The sequence below is a fragment of the Leuciscus leuciscus genome, assembly GCF_965113295.1.
Source record: "Leuciscus leuciscus genome assembly, chromosome: 2".
Taxonomy (NCBI): domain Eukaryota; kingdom Metazoa; phylum Chordata; class Actinopteri; order Cypriniformes; family Leuciscidae; genus Leuciscus; species Leuciscus leuciscus.
Genome location: NC_138726.1, coordinates 1112907 through 1130377, shown reverse-complemented (window position 1 = coordinate 1130377; position 17471 = coordinate 1112907). Strand labels below are relative to the sequence as shown.

General features: G+C 39.4%; 2 protein-coding genes across 3 annotated transcripts in view; one reads left to right on the top strand and one right to left on the bottom strand.

The window, feature by feature from the left end:
- The window catches only part of LOC309488793 (uncharacterized protein), a gene marked incomplete at its 3' end in the record, with an annotated part of 264286 nt that overhangs the window by 139531 nt on the left and 107284 nt on the right, over window positions 1–17471 (top strand). The window lies entirely within an intron of this gene.
- The window catches only part of nsmaf (neutral sphingomyelinase (N-SMase) activation associated factor), a 32070-nt gene that overhangs the window by 2624 nt on the left and 11975 nt on the right, over window positions 1–17471 (bottom strand). The window contains exons 14-29 of one of the 2 annotated variants that reach the window (XM_082160912.1): window positions 15248–15327; window positions 15055–15145; window positions 14846–14909; window positions 14701–14752; window positions 11726–11846; window positions 10073–10207; window positions 9954–9996; window positions 8179–8339; window positions 6357–6465; window positions 6212–6270; window positions 5980–6044; window positions 4231–4298; window positions 3983–4106; window positions 2041–2124; window positions 268–418; window positions 31–133 (exon numbers count right to left, since the gene is read on the bottom strand). In XM_082160912.1, coding sequence (XP_082017038.1) covers window positions 31–133; window positions 268–418; window positions 2041–2124; window positions 3983–4106; window positions 4231–4298; window positions 5980–6044; window positions 6212–6270; window positions 6357–6465; window positions 8179–8339; window positions 9954–9996; window positions 10073–10207; window positions 11726–11846; window positions 14701–14752; window positions 14846–14909; window positions 15055–15145; window positions 15248–15327 — 1510 coding nt within the window. The remainder of the gene's footprint in view (window positions 1–30; window positions 134–267; window positions 419–2040; window positions 2125–3982; window positions 4107–4230; window positions 4299–5979; window positions 6045–6211; window positions 6271–6356; window positions 6466–8178; window positions 8340–9953; window positions 9997–10072; window positions 10208–11725; window positions 11847–14700; window positions 14753–14845; window positions 14910–15054; window positions 15146–15247; window positions 15328–17471) is intronic. The other variant, XM_082160913.1, reaches the window with a different exon arrangement.

Genomic DNA, 17471 nt, shown 5'->3' with positions numbered 1-17471 from the left:
GGACACAGCTCTAGTGTGTGTTCTGGTCACCTCTGCTCCTGCTCGGCGTGTACAGTAGCGATGAGCATTCCTGTCTGCACATCTGTCACTGCCAAACACGAGTCCTCGCCAACACTCAAGATATGCCTGCTGTCTGAACACACACACACACAGTGTGTGAAACCACACAAGACACACACACAAGCACTCACTTACACACTCACTCACATACTCACTCACACTCTCACTCTCACTCACTCACACACACTCATTCACACACACACTCACCAGGACTGAAGGCCAGCTGGTGGATCCTCCCAGTATGGCAGGTGAGCTGGTTGAGTGGCACAGGACTGGTCACGTCCCACACAGTGAGAGTTCCTTCTTTAGTGCCCGTCGCCATCAGTGTACCAGCAGGGCTGAGGTCTAAAGAGTTGACCTGCGCACACGTGTGTGTGTACACACAATACACACATTAGATAGACGTTAACATTTCATAACACACAATAATATAAAGGCACTTTTCTCGAATAGGTTACAAACAGGAGAACAAAACGTGTGTCCCAATTCACTTATGCACTATTCTATGCTGTTCTGTAGTACCAGTAGTGTGTATTATGTCCTTCAGCTGAGACGCTTCAGATACACACTGTTCAACATGATGGTTATGAGTTGCTTGAAATATGATTGGAATCACTTCAAAAAAGGAAAATACAGTAAAGTGCAACATGTGCAAGTCTGTCATATCGGCTACATAAAACTATCACGAGAGCATTATAAATGTGTGTTTGGGACGTGGCTTTTAATGATCAGACTTGTTTTTGTAATCAGGCTCTCAAAAATTATATAAAAACTTGACTTATCAGCCAATATATCGGTTATCGGCTTTCAGATATAAAGAATTATCGGTTATCGGTATCGGTCAAAATGTTAATATCGGTGCATCACTACTTTAAATACTTTAAAAAAACACTAAATAAAACTGTGTGTAATGTTGGACACTTCATGCCCTCGACTGCCGCAGCTTTATACAGGTCATACACTACACTGTTGAGGGCATACGTGTACGTGTACTAATTTTTGAATCATTATATTTTACATTTTAATGACTTGTTTTAATGTTGTGTGCAACACTGCAGGACTTACACTATTAAAAATCTGACCTTTTCTAAACCTTGGCATGTGATAATTTATCCAGCATCAGCATTCTGGGAGACACTTCAGCTTTTACAGTGTTCATCAAGCTCAACCAATCAATAGTTTTAAAGAACATCCTTTCTCTGATTCTAATAGAGAACATCTGACCGAAAACCCAGTGCCATGACATCGACAGTCTTCTGGGATCTATCGTCGTAGGGCAAAATGGTGTTAGCATTACGTCATATTTGCCCCAAATCAAAGTTAATAAACGCTCGAAGCTGAAATATTGAGCATTTTTCAGCATTAAACTTCTATAAGTCTATAGAGAAATATAATAATGCAGATCACCTCTTACTCTTTCAGTTTGAGCCGACTAACTTCAAACTTTGATGATTTCTCATCCGCTGTGTGATCTTTAATCACGGCTAGTTGTCTTGGTCACATCATCTTAAAGGATTCAATCAAATCTCACGGTGTAAATAGTGGGGTTTAGAGACTTCGGTAACACTTTACAATAAGGTTCATTAGTTAACATTAATGTATAAACTATCACGAACTAACAATGAGCGATACACTTGAAACAGTGATTATTAATCTTTGTTAATGTTAGTTAATAAATCTACAGCTGTTCAGTGTGTGTTCATGTTAATTCAGTGCATTAACTAATGTTAACAAATACAACTTTTGATTTTAATACAGTATTAGTAAATGTTGAAATTAAAATGAACTTAGATTAGTAAATGCTGTAGAAGTATTGCTAATTCTTAGTTCATGTTAGTGAACCGTACTGTAAAGTGTGACGAGACTTTCTATCTCTACTGTTGCACAGCTATTCTGAGAAGTGGCGAACACACACACGGCGAGTTGTACGACAGCTCAGTTTGCGTATACTGTAGTGATGTAAGATTCCTCGGCACAAACCCCGGCCTCGTGCTCAAACTCAGCGAGAGGATCGAACCCGGAGCGCTTATTACTGGAGACGTCGGCTGCGACACACTTCCAGATCTGTGGAGGAAACAGACATCAGCACGTCAGCACAACTCATTATTACCAGATGGAAAGAAGAGTAAATTAGTTGGAATATGTGGTAATGTTTTACTAACATGTTATAATGCATTATATCTTTTCATAAATAATTGTAACCAAAGTTAAAATGCATTATAATTAGTGCTGAGCAACTATTAATCGCATCCTAAATAAAGTTTGTGTTTACATAATATATGTGTGTACTGTGCATAATTATTCTGTATATATGTGACCCTGGATCACGTCACCAGTCTCGAGTCGCACGGGTTTATCTGTGGAAATAGCCAACTATACATCGTATGGGCCAAAATTATTGATTTTACTTTTATGCCAAAAATCATGAGGATATTAAAGTAAAGATCATGTTCCATGAAGATATTTTGTACATTTCCGTGTATAGGAGAAGAGTTTCTCAATGTTTCTATTTTTCTGCACCCTCAGATTCCAGATCTTCATACAGTCGTATCTCGGCCAATCCATGGACAATTCCATCAATGGAAAGCTTATATATTCAGCTTTCGGATGATGTATAAATCTCATTTTCATAAACTTGACCCATGTGACTGGTTTTGTACTCCAGGGCCACATATATAAGTACACAAATATGCATGTTTATGTTTAATAAATATTTGCATGTAAATACTATATATATATTATATATATATATATATATATATTTTTTTTACATATATTATAATATATATAAATATAACTATTTTCTATATAAATAACACATTTTTCTTAAATATATACACATGCATGTATGTGTATTTTGGATCTGATTAATCGTTGCCCAGCACTAATTGTAATATATTGCAGATTCCTTGTTAGGGGCCGAGAACTGAAGGGTCGTAAGCATCTATTGTCTCCACTCTTCTTCGTCTATGAGTTTGTTTGTTGTGAGCCGAACACAAAAGGCACGAGTTATGAGCTTCAGACCAACTGCAACGATGAGCAATTAAAGACATTGTTAGATTATTTTGGATGAAGATATATGAATATAATCACTAGTGATATGATTTAATTGCTCATGACTTTTGACCAGTTGGTGGTGCTGTTACCATGATTGGTGTCCTTGTTCTCTGTGTGACTCAAGGAATCAGTTTTAATAAAATTATACTTTCTAAAAGTCTGTTCTATAAATAGATAAGTATTATAATAATTGCTGTCAATCGACTCAAGTAAAAAAAAATTACTCGATTAATCACAACTTTTTTCTGCGATTAATCACAATTAAAAACACTTACGTTTTTATTGGTTTCTATTTAGCTTAAATATTGTATAATGTAATAATTTCACAGTTAATCTCCACATTACTGTAGAGACAACATAAAGACAGTATATTTTAACTACTTGTTTAATGGCAACTTTTTATGAATGAAGGTCAGAGTATCACTGATACTAATACAGCAAAATTCCCTAATTTTTAGCATTAATTATAGCCATTCAACATTACAGTGTAATTAAAAGCTATCAATTTTTTAACATTTATTAGGCTTCAAATATTAAATATTTGAACACGTTAAACTGGACAAAAATTAAGTGCATGCGTTAACGTGTTAATGTTGACAGCCCTAATTATAATGTATTATAACTGTGGTTACAATTACTAATGAGACCACAATGCATTATAAGGAGCATCTCAAGGCATAATCAATGCATTTAAAATACTTTTATAATGCATTATATATTAAGGTTTAAGTGTTACCGAATATGCAACTATAACTTTTCTGACGATGTTTCTGAAATGTTTAAACACTTGGTACCGAGTAAACAGGTTTAGTCATCCTTAAATGTTACACAAGGAAGCAAACTTGGCCAAACTAAATGAGAAGACCTTCACAGTCGAGTCCCAGGATGCCGTGTAAAGTTTGTCATCCCTCCAGCAAATATGACTGACAGCATCATCATGACCCATCAGAGTCTCCTGTCTTCTTCCATACGCTATTGAGTAAAAATACCTAAGACAGGGATCCAAGAGGAGGTGAAGAGAGAAAAGGGGAGACAGAGTGAACACAATGAGAAATGTGTTAAACTGAGTTCAGAATTACAGGGATATGATTGTGGTCGGTGTATAAATCTTACACATTATTGTCCCAGGACGAGCACACGACGATCTCATCATCGGGCAGCATCAGACAGGAGGACAGCGCCTTCAGGCACAAGAGTGTGTTTTAGTTAGAGGTCATGTAATGTGGCTGTTGTACAGGGGCTCCAGAAAGCATTTGCCACACGTAAATGTAAAAGTTCAAGTATTCTCATAAAGGCAGTGAATATGACTTAAAGGGTCCTATTATGGCCTTTTACAAAGTCTTGATTTTGTTTTTTTGGGGTGTACTAGAATATGTTACGCATTGTTAGAAAACGCATTATTTTTCACATATTTTACATTATTACAGCTCCTCTCTCCCCACTCTGATTGAACGCCTCGTTTTCAATGAAGCCCCTCCTTCCGAAATATGAACTGTGTTGTGATTGGTTAGCTGGCCCAGTGTGCTGTGATTGGTTAGCTGGCCCAGTGTGCTGTGATTGGTTAGCTGGCTCAGTGTGCTGTGATTGGTTAGCTGGCTCAGTGTGCTGTGATTGGTTAGCTGGCCCAGTGTGCTGTGATTGGTTAGTTGGCCCAGTGTGCTGTGATTGGTTAGCTGGCTCAGTGTGCTATGATTGGTTAGCTGGCCCAGTGTGCTGTGATTGGTTAGCTGGCTCAGTGTGCTGTGATTGGTTAGTTGGCCCAGTGTGCTGTGATTGGTTAGCTGGCCCAGTGTGCTGTGATTGGTTAGCTGGCCCAGTGTGCTGTGATTGGTTAGCTGGCCCAGTGTGCTGTGATTGGTTAGCTGGCCCAGTGTGCTGTGATTGGTTAGCTGGCTCAGTGTGCTGTGATTGGTTAGCTGCCCCAGTGTGCTGTGATTGGTTAGCTGCCCCAGTGTGCTGTGATTGGTTAGCTGCCCCAGTGTGCTGTGATTGGTTAGCTGGCCCAGTGTGCTGTGATTGGTTAGCTGGCCCAGTGTGCTGTGATTGGTTAGCTGCCCCAGTGTGCTGTGATTGGTTAGCTGGCCCAGTGTGCTGTGATTGGTTAGCTGGCCCAGTGTGCTGTGATTGGTTAGCTGGCTCAGTGTGCTGTGATTGGTTAGTTGGCCCAGTGTGCTGTGATTGGTTAGCTGGCCCAGTGTGCTGTGATTGGCAGAGATTAGCCAATCAGTTACGAGGAGAATAATAACATTACAAACTCTGATTTGAAGCAAAAAACGTATTTGAAAAAAATACAAAAGGTACAAGAATGTTTACTTTATTGAGAGAAAGAACTACAATCCCATGAAGCATTGCGAACAGCGTAATCCAATTAAAAACGTTAAATATTTAACGATTTTGAGAGAGTAGAGATCGACTCGATTACGTCATTCGAAAGGAAGTGGGCGGAGCTAAAGACTAGCACGTGTTTTTGATTCCGGATCCCGACAATTGCGAGTAAATATTGTCATCTTTGCAAGAATGTAATATTACGATTTTACAAAATATCATTTAACTTTAACGACACTAAGAAAGTGAATAGCAGTCACAATAATTCCGATACAACCATAGATATATGGGTTCAATACGCAAACGTGTCATTTCCGAATATCTACGTTTTAACGCGTACAACAGCTTTTCAGATAACCAGCTTGGGGGAGCGTCTTCAGAGAGCCGTTTCCACTGTACAAACACTGTAGTTGAAAACCACTGGGGGAATAACGTATAATGTGCGCGTCTAATGCAATTAAACAAGATTCATTTTTAAGTGTAGCTTATGTTTCCAAATACTTTTTAAAGCCACTGCGTCTTCGCTGAAGAGCTTACCATGTTGGAGAAGGACACACTTCTTTGCAGGCCATTCTCTTTGGAGAACATCTTCAGTGTAGAGTCTACATGAGGATACAATATGTGTTAACTCATGTTAGCAATGTGCTAAATTATGCTAGCAACATGTTAGCATTGTGCTAACATTATATTACAGTTCTGAGAAATCAATCAGAGGAATTTATGGCAGCCTTTCACTGCCTTGAGACTAAATAACAGAGGGATTCCTGACCTTGAGAAGTGGAGAAGATGGCATCTCCACTGAGGGTCACAGCAATGCCTGTTACTGCCCTGCAGAAGCACAACACCAGCGTCAGAAGCAGCTCTCGCTAACCATCTGTTCTCAAACACACACAACTACACCAACAGATACTCACTCCTTGTGTATTTTGTAGCAAGACTGCAACTCAAGTTTGTTCATGTTGCTCCAGGCCATTCTCCTACTCTCCTCAGTCAGGTCCTCGAACGAGTCCATACTAGGAGACACTGTATTTCAGATTAAAATAGAGTGAAGGCCTTTAAAATAAACGTTTTAAGTGAGAATAGTGCCAGGAGGCGCATGTCATAGTGTGTAACTCCAGGCTTTTGGATTCGCCAATTGTTGTTTTTTAGACATAATTTCTTACTTTTATTAGGTTTTGCACTTAGATTTACATTTAGAAATTCTAAAAGACTACTTTTCGTCAAGGTTTAGATATTTTTCTGTTAGATAAGTATAAGGTTTTGCATTATGATTACAATCAAACATTAAAATTTTGTTAGAAATTGAGATTAACCCCTTCATTGCTGTGTTTTTTTGCATCATGGCTGATTTGTAGTTCACACCAACAAAAGATTCTCGGAGTGTTCGTATTTTTTTGGTATTTGTCATGCATTTCCTATGTCAGTCATTTTAGACCCCAAAGATACAGTACCAAGTGTCCGAATCGTGTCCATGATTTTCACACGATGTTCACAAAGCTAATGCGACAAAAGTCACCAAGTGTCATCCCTTCTTTTGCTTTTTGGGATGCGACTAGTGTTGCACGATATACCGGTACTAGAAAGGTATCGCGATACCCTGCTATTAAAAACGGTATGATATGAACTTTTATTAGTACCGGTACTTTAAGAGTGACAGTAGGCCTACTCTAAATAATAATAGCAGTATTTCTTAATTTGCGTAGCTGTGTGACAGCAGGAGTCAGGACGTGTACATTCACTAAACAACGGAAGCAGAACGGTAAAATATATACGTGCAGCACTTGACAAAGAAACTTGCATGCATGAGAAAATAAAGCGTGGGATCAGCCGGGCTCAGACCTGGAGCGCACACACCGTCCAGACAACATACGATCACGACTTCAGTTCTCTTTCGCGGATTATTAGTCAAAATGATATGTAAAAATGCACGTCCTGGCGAGTATTCACGTAAACACAGTCAGGTATGTCTTTAGTGAATGTAAACCGTTTGTTAAAAGAAATCGTATATGTTCCAATGTATTGGATACGTGCAGGTCTTAAAGGGCGTAATATTCTGTGTGATTAATGTTAATCCAACAACAAAAGAAAATAGACAGTCACCCAATGCTTGACTGAATACATTTGATCTATTTATTAAGAATCAGTCTATAGTTAATTTATAGAGTGAAGACCTTATTTTTTCAGCTACAGAAGGTCTAGCTTTCAAAAAAGAAATTAAGCACTGTTTATTTGTCATATTGTTTGTAATTTGCTTTTTTGCTTATTTTTAATAACAAAGATAAAATTTAATTAAATATCTATATTATAATTATAAATTACATTTAAAAAATATTAAATGACTCGTTTCATGAAATAAGATTTTGGTCATCCCAACCTGTTCAGAGTTGTGAAAGGTTTGTAAATGTTAGCATGATTGATAATAATGTGATTGTTGCAAACATCTCGGTAAGGACGTTCACACTGACATGTAATTATTATTATTATTATTATTTTTAATGAAGGGTAGGGAATGGTCAAAAAGCAGGGCAGGAACATGCTGGTCATGTGAGTTTTTAGCTTTTTAAAATTAATTTATAAAACAATGATTTGTAAGTTCTGTCATATTTTTCAATTACTTTTACTGTTTTAGTTTTTTTGCCGTGGTATCGATTCAGTATCGGTATCGAGGTATTTTGGTCTGGTATCGTATCGAAGTCATCATTTTTGGTATCGTGACGACACTAGATGCGCCGGTACCTGGTGAGAGCTCGCAGCTGCTGAGACTGACGGTCGCTGACAGGTTGTGGAAGCGAGGAGTGATCCTCTGAGGATGAGGAGTGGTGAAGAGCTGCCGTGGCGTCTGGCCAAACTCCAGTATTTGAGTTAGCATGGCTATTTTCTGATCCGTGTCCTCAATACTGCAGAAACACACACATACACACTGACAAAATGTACACTGACAAATATAAAACACAAAGAAAAATCAAAACGATGAGCTATTTAACCCTTGTGCATCAATTAGAAAAAGTTGCACTAAGGTCCATAGTGGACAAAAAATGTGTCAAAAAACTCATAAAAGTTTGAAGTTTGGGAGCACAGACTTTCAAGTTTGTTCTCATTTTAAAGAAGACCCGTGGCAGATTTTTGTTGAAGTACGAAAAAGTTAACAAGTGAAACCAACAAAGTTATGAAAATTATTTATGAACATTATTTTATATAAAATATACATTTTATGAAACCTGTTGAACTCTAAAACTGCTAAAAAATAAAAGCCATAAATCTAATCAAGTCGTGTTCCAAATTGTAGGTTGATATCTCAAAAAATGAGCTTTCAGTGAGATGTCGTTTGGGCGCAGTACCACTTTTCCCCATAAAGGCCCGTACACACCGGGACGAATATCGGCGCACGTTATTCGCCAGCGTTTTTCAACGCGTTTTTTGTTTTCACACCCAAGCGATTTTCGCTGACGATGAGCCGAGTGAACATGCAAATTCATTCCCTGACATTAGATGGCGCTTAATGTAAAACAGAAATACAATACCACTCCATAACAGTCTATACTCTGCAATACCACTCCATACTCTGCAATACCACTCCATAACAGTTCTCTTTTATCAAGATTTTTGTAGTCGCTATCGCGTTTGTCATATAGTTCTTTATTCCGACACCAGCAGCTCTACATTCATCTTGCCTTGCATCTTCCTCGTCATTTCTTCCCGGCAGTGTCTGTCTATGGGCAGTGTAGACGCTACTTGGCGTATATCTTCTTCGCTGTTACGTATGTGTGCTCGGCAAGACCGTTTTGTGTTTGAGCGCCCCCAAGTTGTGTTTTACTGTAACTTCAGAAGCTCCAGACACGTGAGCAAAAGCTCCAATCTCATTGGTCGGATAGTTTTTGACGCGGCGCGTCAAACCAAAAAAACGAACCCGAGGCGTTTAAAAAAAAATTACGCTTTTACGCGTGGCGTTTTTCGCGTCGGTGTGCACACTCACATTGGCGCCCTTTGTTTAGTCACGAGGCGTTAAACGTCGGCGAATATCGCGCGCGAAATTCGTCCCAGTGTGTACGGGCCTTAAGGTGCAGCAAAACTCCACTGGTGCAAAGAGTGGTTGGATTTGGGATTTAGAGTTTACCTCTCTCAAATATTACAAGCACACACACACACACACACACACACAATTTCACACATTCAAACCACACTCTGACATCCATACCAACACACACACACACACACACACACAATTAGAGCTGCATAATTGAAGTCTTGCCAACAGAATAAAAGCCCCAGAAGAAAAAACCCTTGAAACAAAGGTCTTCAATGGGGACATTTTTGTCCTTAAGGTCCTGAGTGGAACTATTTTGTGTATATCTAGTGCAAAAGGAAATAGTAAAATTCCAATAAAAACACACACCTGTGCCAAAATATATGCGGTTGGCATTAACACAACAACAAAACACTGAAAAAGACTAAAATGTCCATAAGGTCGCACAAGGGTTAATGAGAGAGAGATTTTAATTTACTGACGTTACCTATCGCAGTCCACTCCTCCCTCATACGTTAATGGATGGAACACTGTAATATAGCAGACATAAGATAATATGAATAACATACTAATCCTTCATATTGTATAATATCTGTGTTATTTTACCGTTGTGGCTGGCCACGGCCTCGCTGCCCTTCTGCTTATACCCAAAGATCAGATCGATCCACTCGTGCAGGTGTTCAGACACACACTGACTCTCCAGAGCCAGACGCTGTTTCTGCAGGAAGTCGTCCGGATCTGCTTATGCACATGTGAAACAAACAACATGTTGTAAAGTGTTAGAGAGAAATAAAGCTAAAGTTATAAGTCAAGTCAAGTCAAGTCAAGTTTATTTGTATAGCGCTTTTCACAATACAGATTGTATCAAAGCAGCTTCACAGTATTAAATTAAAATAATACAACAAAGTTTGTTTCAAGAGGAATTTATTGATTGATAAAATTAAATTAAATATCCCCAAAATATCCCCAACTGAGCAAGCCAAAGGCAACAGTGGCAAGGAGCCGAAAAACTTCATCAAGTGACCTAATGGTGTCCTAAAACTCCATCAGGTGACCTAATGGAGAAAAAAAACCTTGGGAGAACCCAGGCTCAGTCGGGGGCCAGTTCTCCTCTGGCATTTATGAGCTAGAGGCCGGATTGTAGTTTGAACTGTAGGATTATATGAATGCCTGGCTGAAGAGATGCGACTTTAATCTAGTTTTAAACTGGGAGAGCGAGTCTGAGCAACGAACAGTATCAGGAAGACTATTCCAGAGTTTTGGAGCCAAATGTGAAAATGCTCTCCCTCCTTTGGTGGTTCTGGATATCCTAGGTATGACCAAAAGCCTTGAATTTAGTGATCTTAAAGAGCGCGATGGATTATAGGGCGATAGAAGATCCGTTAAATAGACTGGAGCTAAGCCGTTTAGGGCTTTATAAGTCAGTAGCAATACCTTGTAATTAATACAGAACTTTATAGGTAACCAATGCAGTGATGATAAAATCGGTGTTATATGATCATATTTTCTTGATCTAGTAAGAACTCTAGCGGCGGCATTTTGGACTAACTGTAGCTTGTTTAACATTAAACTATAACCATTAACATTAAAGTATTTGTCGGGACAAACTTTTATGTTGGCTTGACAAAGCCTTGTTTGAACGTTAATAAGCTTCCTAGCATGTTTAATAATGTTACTAGCAAGTTTTATCATGTTGTTAGCACATCTTAACATTATTTAGCATTTTGCTAACATGTTTGTAGCATGTTTTTACACACTGTTAGCATTAATTAACATGTTACTAACATGTTTTATCAAATGCTAACATGTTTTAACATGTTTCTGACACGAATTAGCATGTACTTGCATTGTTTAAACACATTGCTACCATGATTAAGCATGTCGATAGTGTTTTATCAGATTGCTAGCATAATATAACAATTTAACACATTGCTAGCATTACTTAGCATGTTGCTAGTATGATTTAACATGTTGCTAACATGTCTTACCAATTGCTGACATGTTGCGAACATGTTTTAGCATGTTGCTAACATGAATGAGCACATCGATAGCATGATTTAACATATTGCTAACACAATTTAACATGTTGCTAACATGTCTTAACATAAATCTGCATGTTAGAAGCATGTTTAAACACGTTGCTAGCATGATTTAACATGTTGCTAACATAATTTAACGTGGTTATTTTCGTTTTCGAATCACGATATCAAAAGGATCGAACATCATGTAGTCATGAGGGACAGAAGAACGCATGTGCACCTGATGCCCACGGAGGAAGATCAACACCTTCCACTCTTCCTCCTCCCTGCCTCCGGCCCAGATCCAAACCTAGCAGATTCTTCAGAAAACTGCTGTCACTTCCATAGAACTCAGGAATCAGCTGTACACACACACACACACACACACACACACACACACACACACACACATCAAATATACTATTGCAAGACTGAAAATTAAACACAGTAAGGACCTTAGCACACAGAACTACTAAAGTCCCCCTGTAGTCAATCATTTTATCCCTTAAAACTCACATTTGATCACCAAAATTACATATTTAAAGGGGTCATATAATGGCACTTTTACAAGTTGATTGTACTGGAATGTGTGTTGGCAGTGCCTGTACACAACCATCATAAAATGATAAAAATTCATCCAGTGTTTTTTTTTTAATCTTCTTATATGTTTTCCCCTCTCTCAAATCAAGCCGTTCGACCGTGTGATGTCACACGGTCGGACGCCCCTCCCACGATTGTTGATTGACAGCAGCTTTTCAACACAGACCCGCCCTCGCTCGTGAGCAAGCTGTCAATCATAGTCTGCCATTGTTGATACGCTGGAGCAGAATGGCGTCTCTAAGCGAGTGTGGTGTTCTGCTCTTGGGTGTAATGTATTTTTTATATATTTATAATAAGCACTTTGGGATGTCTATGTAAAGGCATCCATGCACTTTAAATAAATATTATAATAAGTACAATAATGTATAGGAACTATTAATGTTTTTTTTTTTTTAGCTTTATATGTATATTTGTTTATGTATATTGTTTGTATGATTTTTTGGTTTGTATTTGTCTATGTTTGGGACTACGGATGGAAATTAGCATTGTGCTAAATCCGGCGTATTTACGTTCAACTTTGATTGTACGTTCATGAATATGCACTGTCCCATTTAAATAAATAAATTCAAATAAGGAACACAGCATCATTTTGATGTTCCTAAATCCGAACCGCTCAAGACGCAGTGGCTGAGTTTGTTTTCGAAGGGAATATTCCCCACGATCAACATCAATGCTTTCATGTTTGCACGAATCATTTCACACCAGACTGCTCGAGGGTCAGTAAAGCTGGTTTTGCTAAGAAGCTGCTCCTGATAAAAGGATCGGTACCAACTATCCGTGTTCCTGCTGCATCTCCAGACGAAGAAGTGAGTGTAACGTTTTATTAACCTTTATATTAATATTTATATTAATCTTTGCAAATCGCTTGCACGCTTCACGATGAATGCGGCTAAGGTTTACACTCAATATAATTCATAATCCCACGTTTATAATGAACAACACGTTATGGTTATTGTGTTATGGTTATAACAAACGGTGTCCGCACAGAGCAGAGGGGCGGGGTCAGCAGAGCTCATTATCATTTAAAGACACATGCACTTAAACGGCATGCTGAAAACAGAGCTGTGTTTGACCAGGTAAAATTTGTGTTTTCTTACAATACTAATGAGAATTTTTTATTAAAGTATATTACAAACTTTTAATTTAGACCCTAAAGAATCATATTAGCTTGTACAAAAATGGCATTATATGACCCCTTTAAACGTTTTTTTACTTGAAAAATGCCTTAAAATATCTTGAATGTAACTCGACACTCTTGCCTCATTTAGTATACGCGGTTCTATGAATATGCAAATGAGCCCCGCCTCCACTCACTCAGCTCAGAGATCCACTGGTTGACGATCACACGTTGATCTGATTGGTTACAAGGTAGTTTGTGACGTCAGAAACACCAGCGATTTCAAAGTGTGTTTTTGAGACTGTCTTTGGTTCACTGCAGTTTTAAGGAGGAAATACTCAGCAATGCTGTCGACTTATGAACTTACACATGCTTTGTCTTAAAGCAGATTAGAAACAGGGTTCGTACACATGGCCTCGGGAACTAGGGGTGCTGAGTGTGCTGAAGCACCCCCTGACTACATTGGAATTTAAGATGACATGACTTTTAAATAACTTTTTGTTTTTCAACCTGTTTTTAAAGAACACCTTCAACCTTTATAAAATTACTCTAAAGATTATTTCGTTTTTATATGTTGTCGAATAGGGTTTTATGACTCTAAAAGAAATGAATGTGACACGTGACACTGGTTGAGGACCAGCATCTCAACGTTCTCACATAACTCTGTACTCATTCATTTGTATGTTCATCTTTTTGTTTGGGCTGTTTAATATTAGGATTTTATTTTTAAAAACTCTACCATAGCTCCGCCCCGCAATATCAAGCCCAGCCCATTAAGCCCCGCCCCCCAGCACCCCGCTGATAAAATATGTTCCCGCGGCTATGTTCGTACAGATACTGTAAAATAAAATTACAGGACTTTCAAGGACTTTTCGAACACTACTTTTTTGGTTTTCAAGGACTAAAATCAGAGATCTCACTTATCAAACGATATCTTGATTATCTTTCAAATAAAAAAAAAAAGATAAATAAAAAACTAATAAAACAAAATGGTACAAATAAAGGTGCAGCGGATGCAATGACTGCGGTAACTTTAACCACTGAAAGGAGACTAGGACAAAGATATCGCTTTCCTTATTAAATGTTTTGTTCTCATGAATATATGATTGACCTGAAGAAGGAAAGCGGTCTCATATATTTGGATATTTATATGAGCAATATCACTTTCATAGCCATGTGAAATGGCTCTATATCTGTATTAGACGCACTGCAGTGATAATTTTGCGTGAAAAGGTTGTTTTATCAATAAACCATAATTTCACATATATTGTCTTTCAATAATTCAAGCACAATAATTCAAGGGTTTTCCAAGACTTAAATGTAATTCAAGCAATTCAAGCACTTCAAGCACTTCAGGCACCCTGTACGGATCCTGTTAAAAACACCACATAGACATTTAAACAACATTAAAAGCTGGATTTTAACCACAGGGGGACTTTAAAAAAGTATTGCAATATAAACATCGGTATTGCAGAGCGCTGCGTTCGTAACACACTCACCTCTTTGAAATCAGTGCCGCCCTCTAAACAGTTCTTCCACGTCTCAGCAACACTGCACTCAAAAGTGCACATCATTGTAATGTTTTCTTTTTGTAAAGAAATGTTTTGCTGAACTGTGTGTGTGTGAGCGGGTGTTTGCTAATACCTGTTGAACATTCGGTCTGCGTGATCGAAGCGGCCGTTCTGCAGGCAGAGCATGTGTTCTGGAGCTGCAGGAGACACACACGCGCCGTCAAACTAACTTCGGCTCCGCAACAGGAACTTAAATGGTTAATTTAGCCTTTTCTTCTTGCTTTCACAAGGCTACAAACACACACTCTTGCCTGAGACACAGAGACAAACACACACACTTACCAACTCTGACGAGGTAGAAAAGCACATATCCAGGTGATGAATAATGACTGCCGTACATGAAACGAGGATCAGGCATGTCTCTGTAGCGTACCTGTAGCACACACACACATCACACACACACACACACACACACACATCACACACATGTACTCTTGTTATGTGATGATAAGGTGCATCTGTGAGGGTTTCTCACCAGTAATCTCTCAAGTCTCTCGGTGTTCAAAGCTCCTATTGGTTTACTGAGATCTCGAAATGAAGCAGGATTCAGCAAATCTGAAATAAACATATCTTTCAGTATTAGAGTGTGTGTGTGTGTGTGTGAGTGTGTGTGTGTGTGAGTGAGAGTGTGTGCGTGTGTGTGTGTGCGTGTGTGTGTGTGCGTGTGTGTGTGAGTGAGTGAGTGAGTGAGTGAGTGAGTGAGTGAGTGAGTGAGTGAGTGAGTGAGTATGTGTAAGTGTGTACAGTAGCCTATGTGTGCGCGCGCGAGTGAGTGAGTGAGTGAGTGAGTGAGTGAGTGAGCATGTGTAAGTGTGTACAGTAGCCTATGTGTGCGCGCGCGTGAGTGAGTGAGTGTGTGTGTGTGTGAGTGAGTGAGTGAGTGAGTGAGTGAGTGTGTGTGTGTGTGTGTGAGTGAGTGAGTGAGTGAGTGAGTGAGTGAGTGAGTGAGTGAGTGAGTGAGTGTGAGAGTGCGCATGTGTAAGTGTGTACAGTAGCCTATGTGTGCGCGCGCGTGAGTGAGTGAGTGAGTGAGTGAGTGAGTGAGTGAGTGAGTGAGTGAGTGTGTGTGTGTGTGAGTGAGTGAGTGAGTGAGTGAGTGAGTGAGTGAGTGAGTGTGAGAGTGCGCATGTGTAAGTGTGTACAGTAGCCTATGTGTGCGCGCGCGTGAGTGAGTGAGTGAGTGAGTGTGTGTGTGTGCGCGCGCGAGTGAGTGAGTGAGTGAGTGAGTGAGTGTGTGAGTAGGTTAGTGAGTGAGTGAGTGAGTAAGTGTGTACAGTAGCCTATGAGTGCGCGCGCGAGTGAGTGAGTGAGTGAGTGAGTGTGTGAGTAGGTGAGTGAGTGAGTGAGTGAGTAAGTGTGTACAGTAGCCTATGTGTGCGCGCGCGTGAGTGAGTGAGTGAGTGAGTGAGTGAGTGAGTGAGTGAGTGAGTGAGTGAGTGAGTGTGTGTGTGTGAGTGAGTGAGTGAGTGAGTGAGTGAGTGAGTGAGTGAGTGAGTGTGAGAGTGCGCATGTGTAAGTGCGCGTGAGTGAGTGAGTGAGTGAGTGAGTGAGTGAGTGAGTGAGTGAGTGAGTGAGTGAGTGAGTGAGTGAGTGAGTGAGTGAGTGAGTGAGTGAGTGAGTGAGTGAGTGAGTGAGTGAGTGAGTGAGTGAGTGAGTGAGTGAGTGAGTGAGTGAGTGAGTGAGTGAGTGAGTGAGTGAGTGAGTGAGTGAGTGAGTGTGTGTGTGTGTGTGTGTGTGTGTGTGTGTGTGTGTGTGTGTGTGTGTGTGTGTGTGTGTGTGTGTGTGTGTGTGTGTGTGTGTGTGTGTGTGTGTGTGTGTTAGGGGTGTCCCCGACTATGGATTTTCATAGTCGAATCAGAATCGTCATGTCTTGCCTAGGGGTGACCCCGAATAGTCGAAGATTCGATGCTTCGATAGGAGGAGCCTGATTCGACTACCGATCTCATGGTCGAATCTTCGCAGATGTGTTATGAAACGAGGATCATGCCACTTTGGCTATATGAGGGCGCTCAATTTCACATAGAACTAGCTTTTATGTCAATACGTTAATATTCAGCCTATTATGATAATGCTGTATATAAAAATGTGCAAAGAAAGAAGCTTTTAATAAATATTTTTTAACGTGCGTGAATAAATCCAAACACACCGTGACAGATTTAAGTTTCACTTTCAATCCGTGACCGACAGAGGAGCGTCTTCGCGGCAAGGATTTAAATCTTTAACAATGTCTGGGATAAGAAAATCTAAAGTGTGGATGTACACCATCAGAAAGGATATTCTCCCACGCTGGATTTAGCATCAGGAAAACCATTATCGCACTTCTGCCGGCCAACGTTAACATGTTTCACGCATAGACTGGATTTCACGTTAGAATGTATTTTATCCGCGCGCACAATTTGAAAAGACTCCAACGGACAGACAGAGTGAAAGACTTTCAGGATTTGTTCTCTCGATCAGGTACAAGTGATTTCAAAACTTTTCAGCCGTTTCTAATTTGATTTTTGGATGCTGTGAACATGTTTAGCTAAAGACTGCCTCTCCAGTTTAGCATTTATTGTTGTTTCTGCAGTTAAAAAGACAAAGTTGAAAATTCTGGCTACTATCGTTATTTTAATAATTTCTTTATTTTAATTTTATTTATTAATCTGTCAGGGTTATCTGATCTAACTATTTGTGGCTTGTGTTTTGAATATATGTTC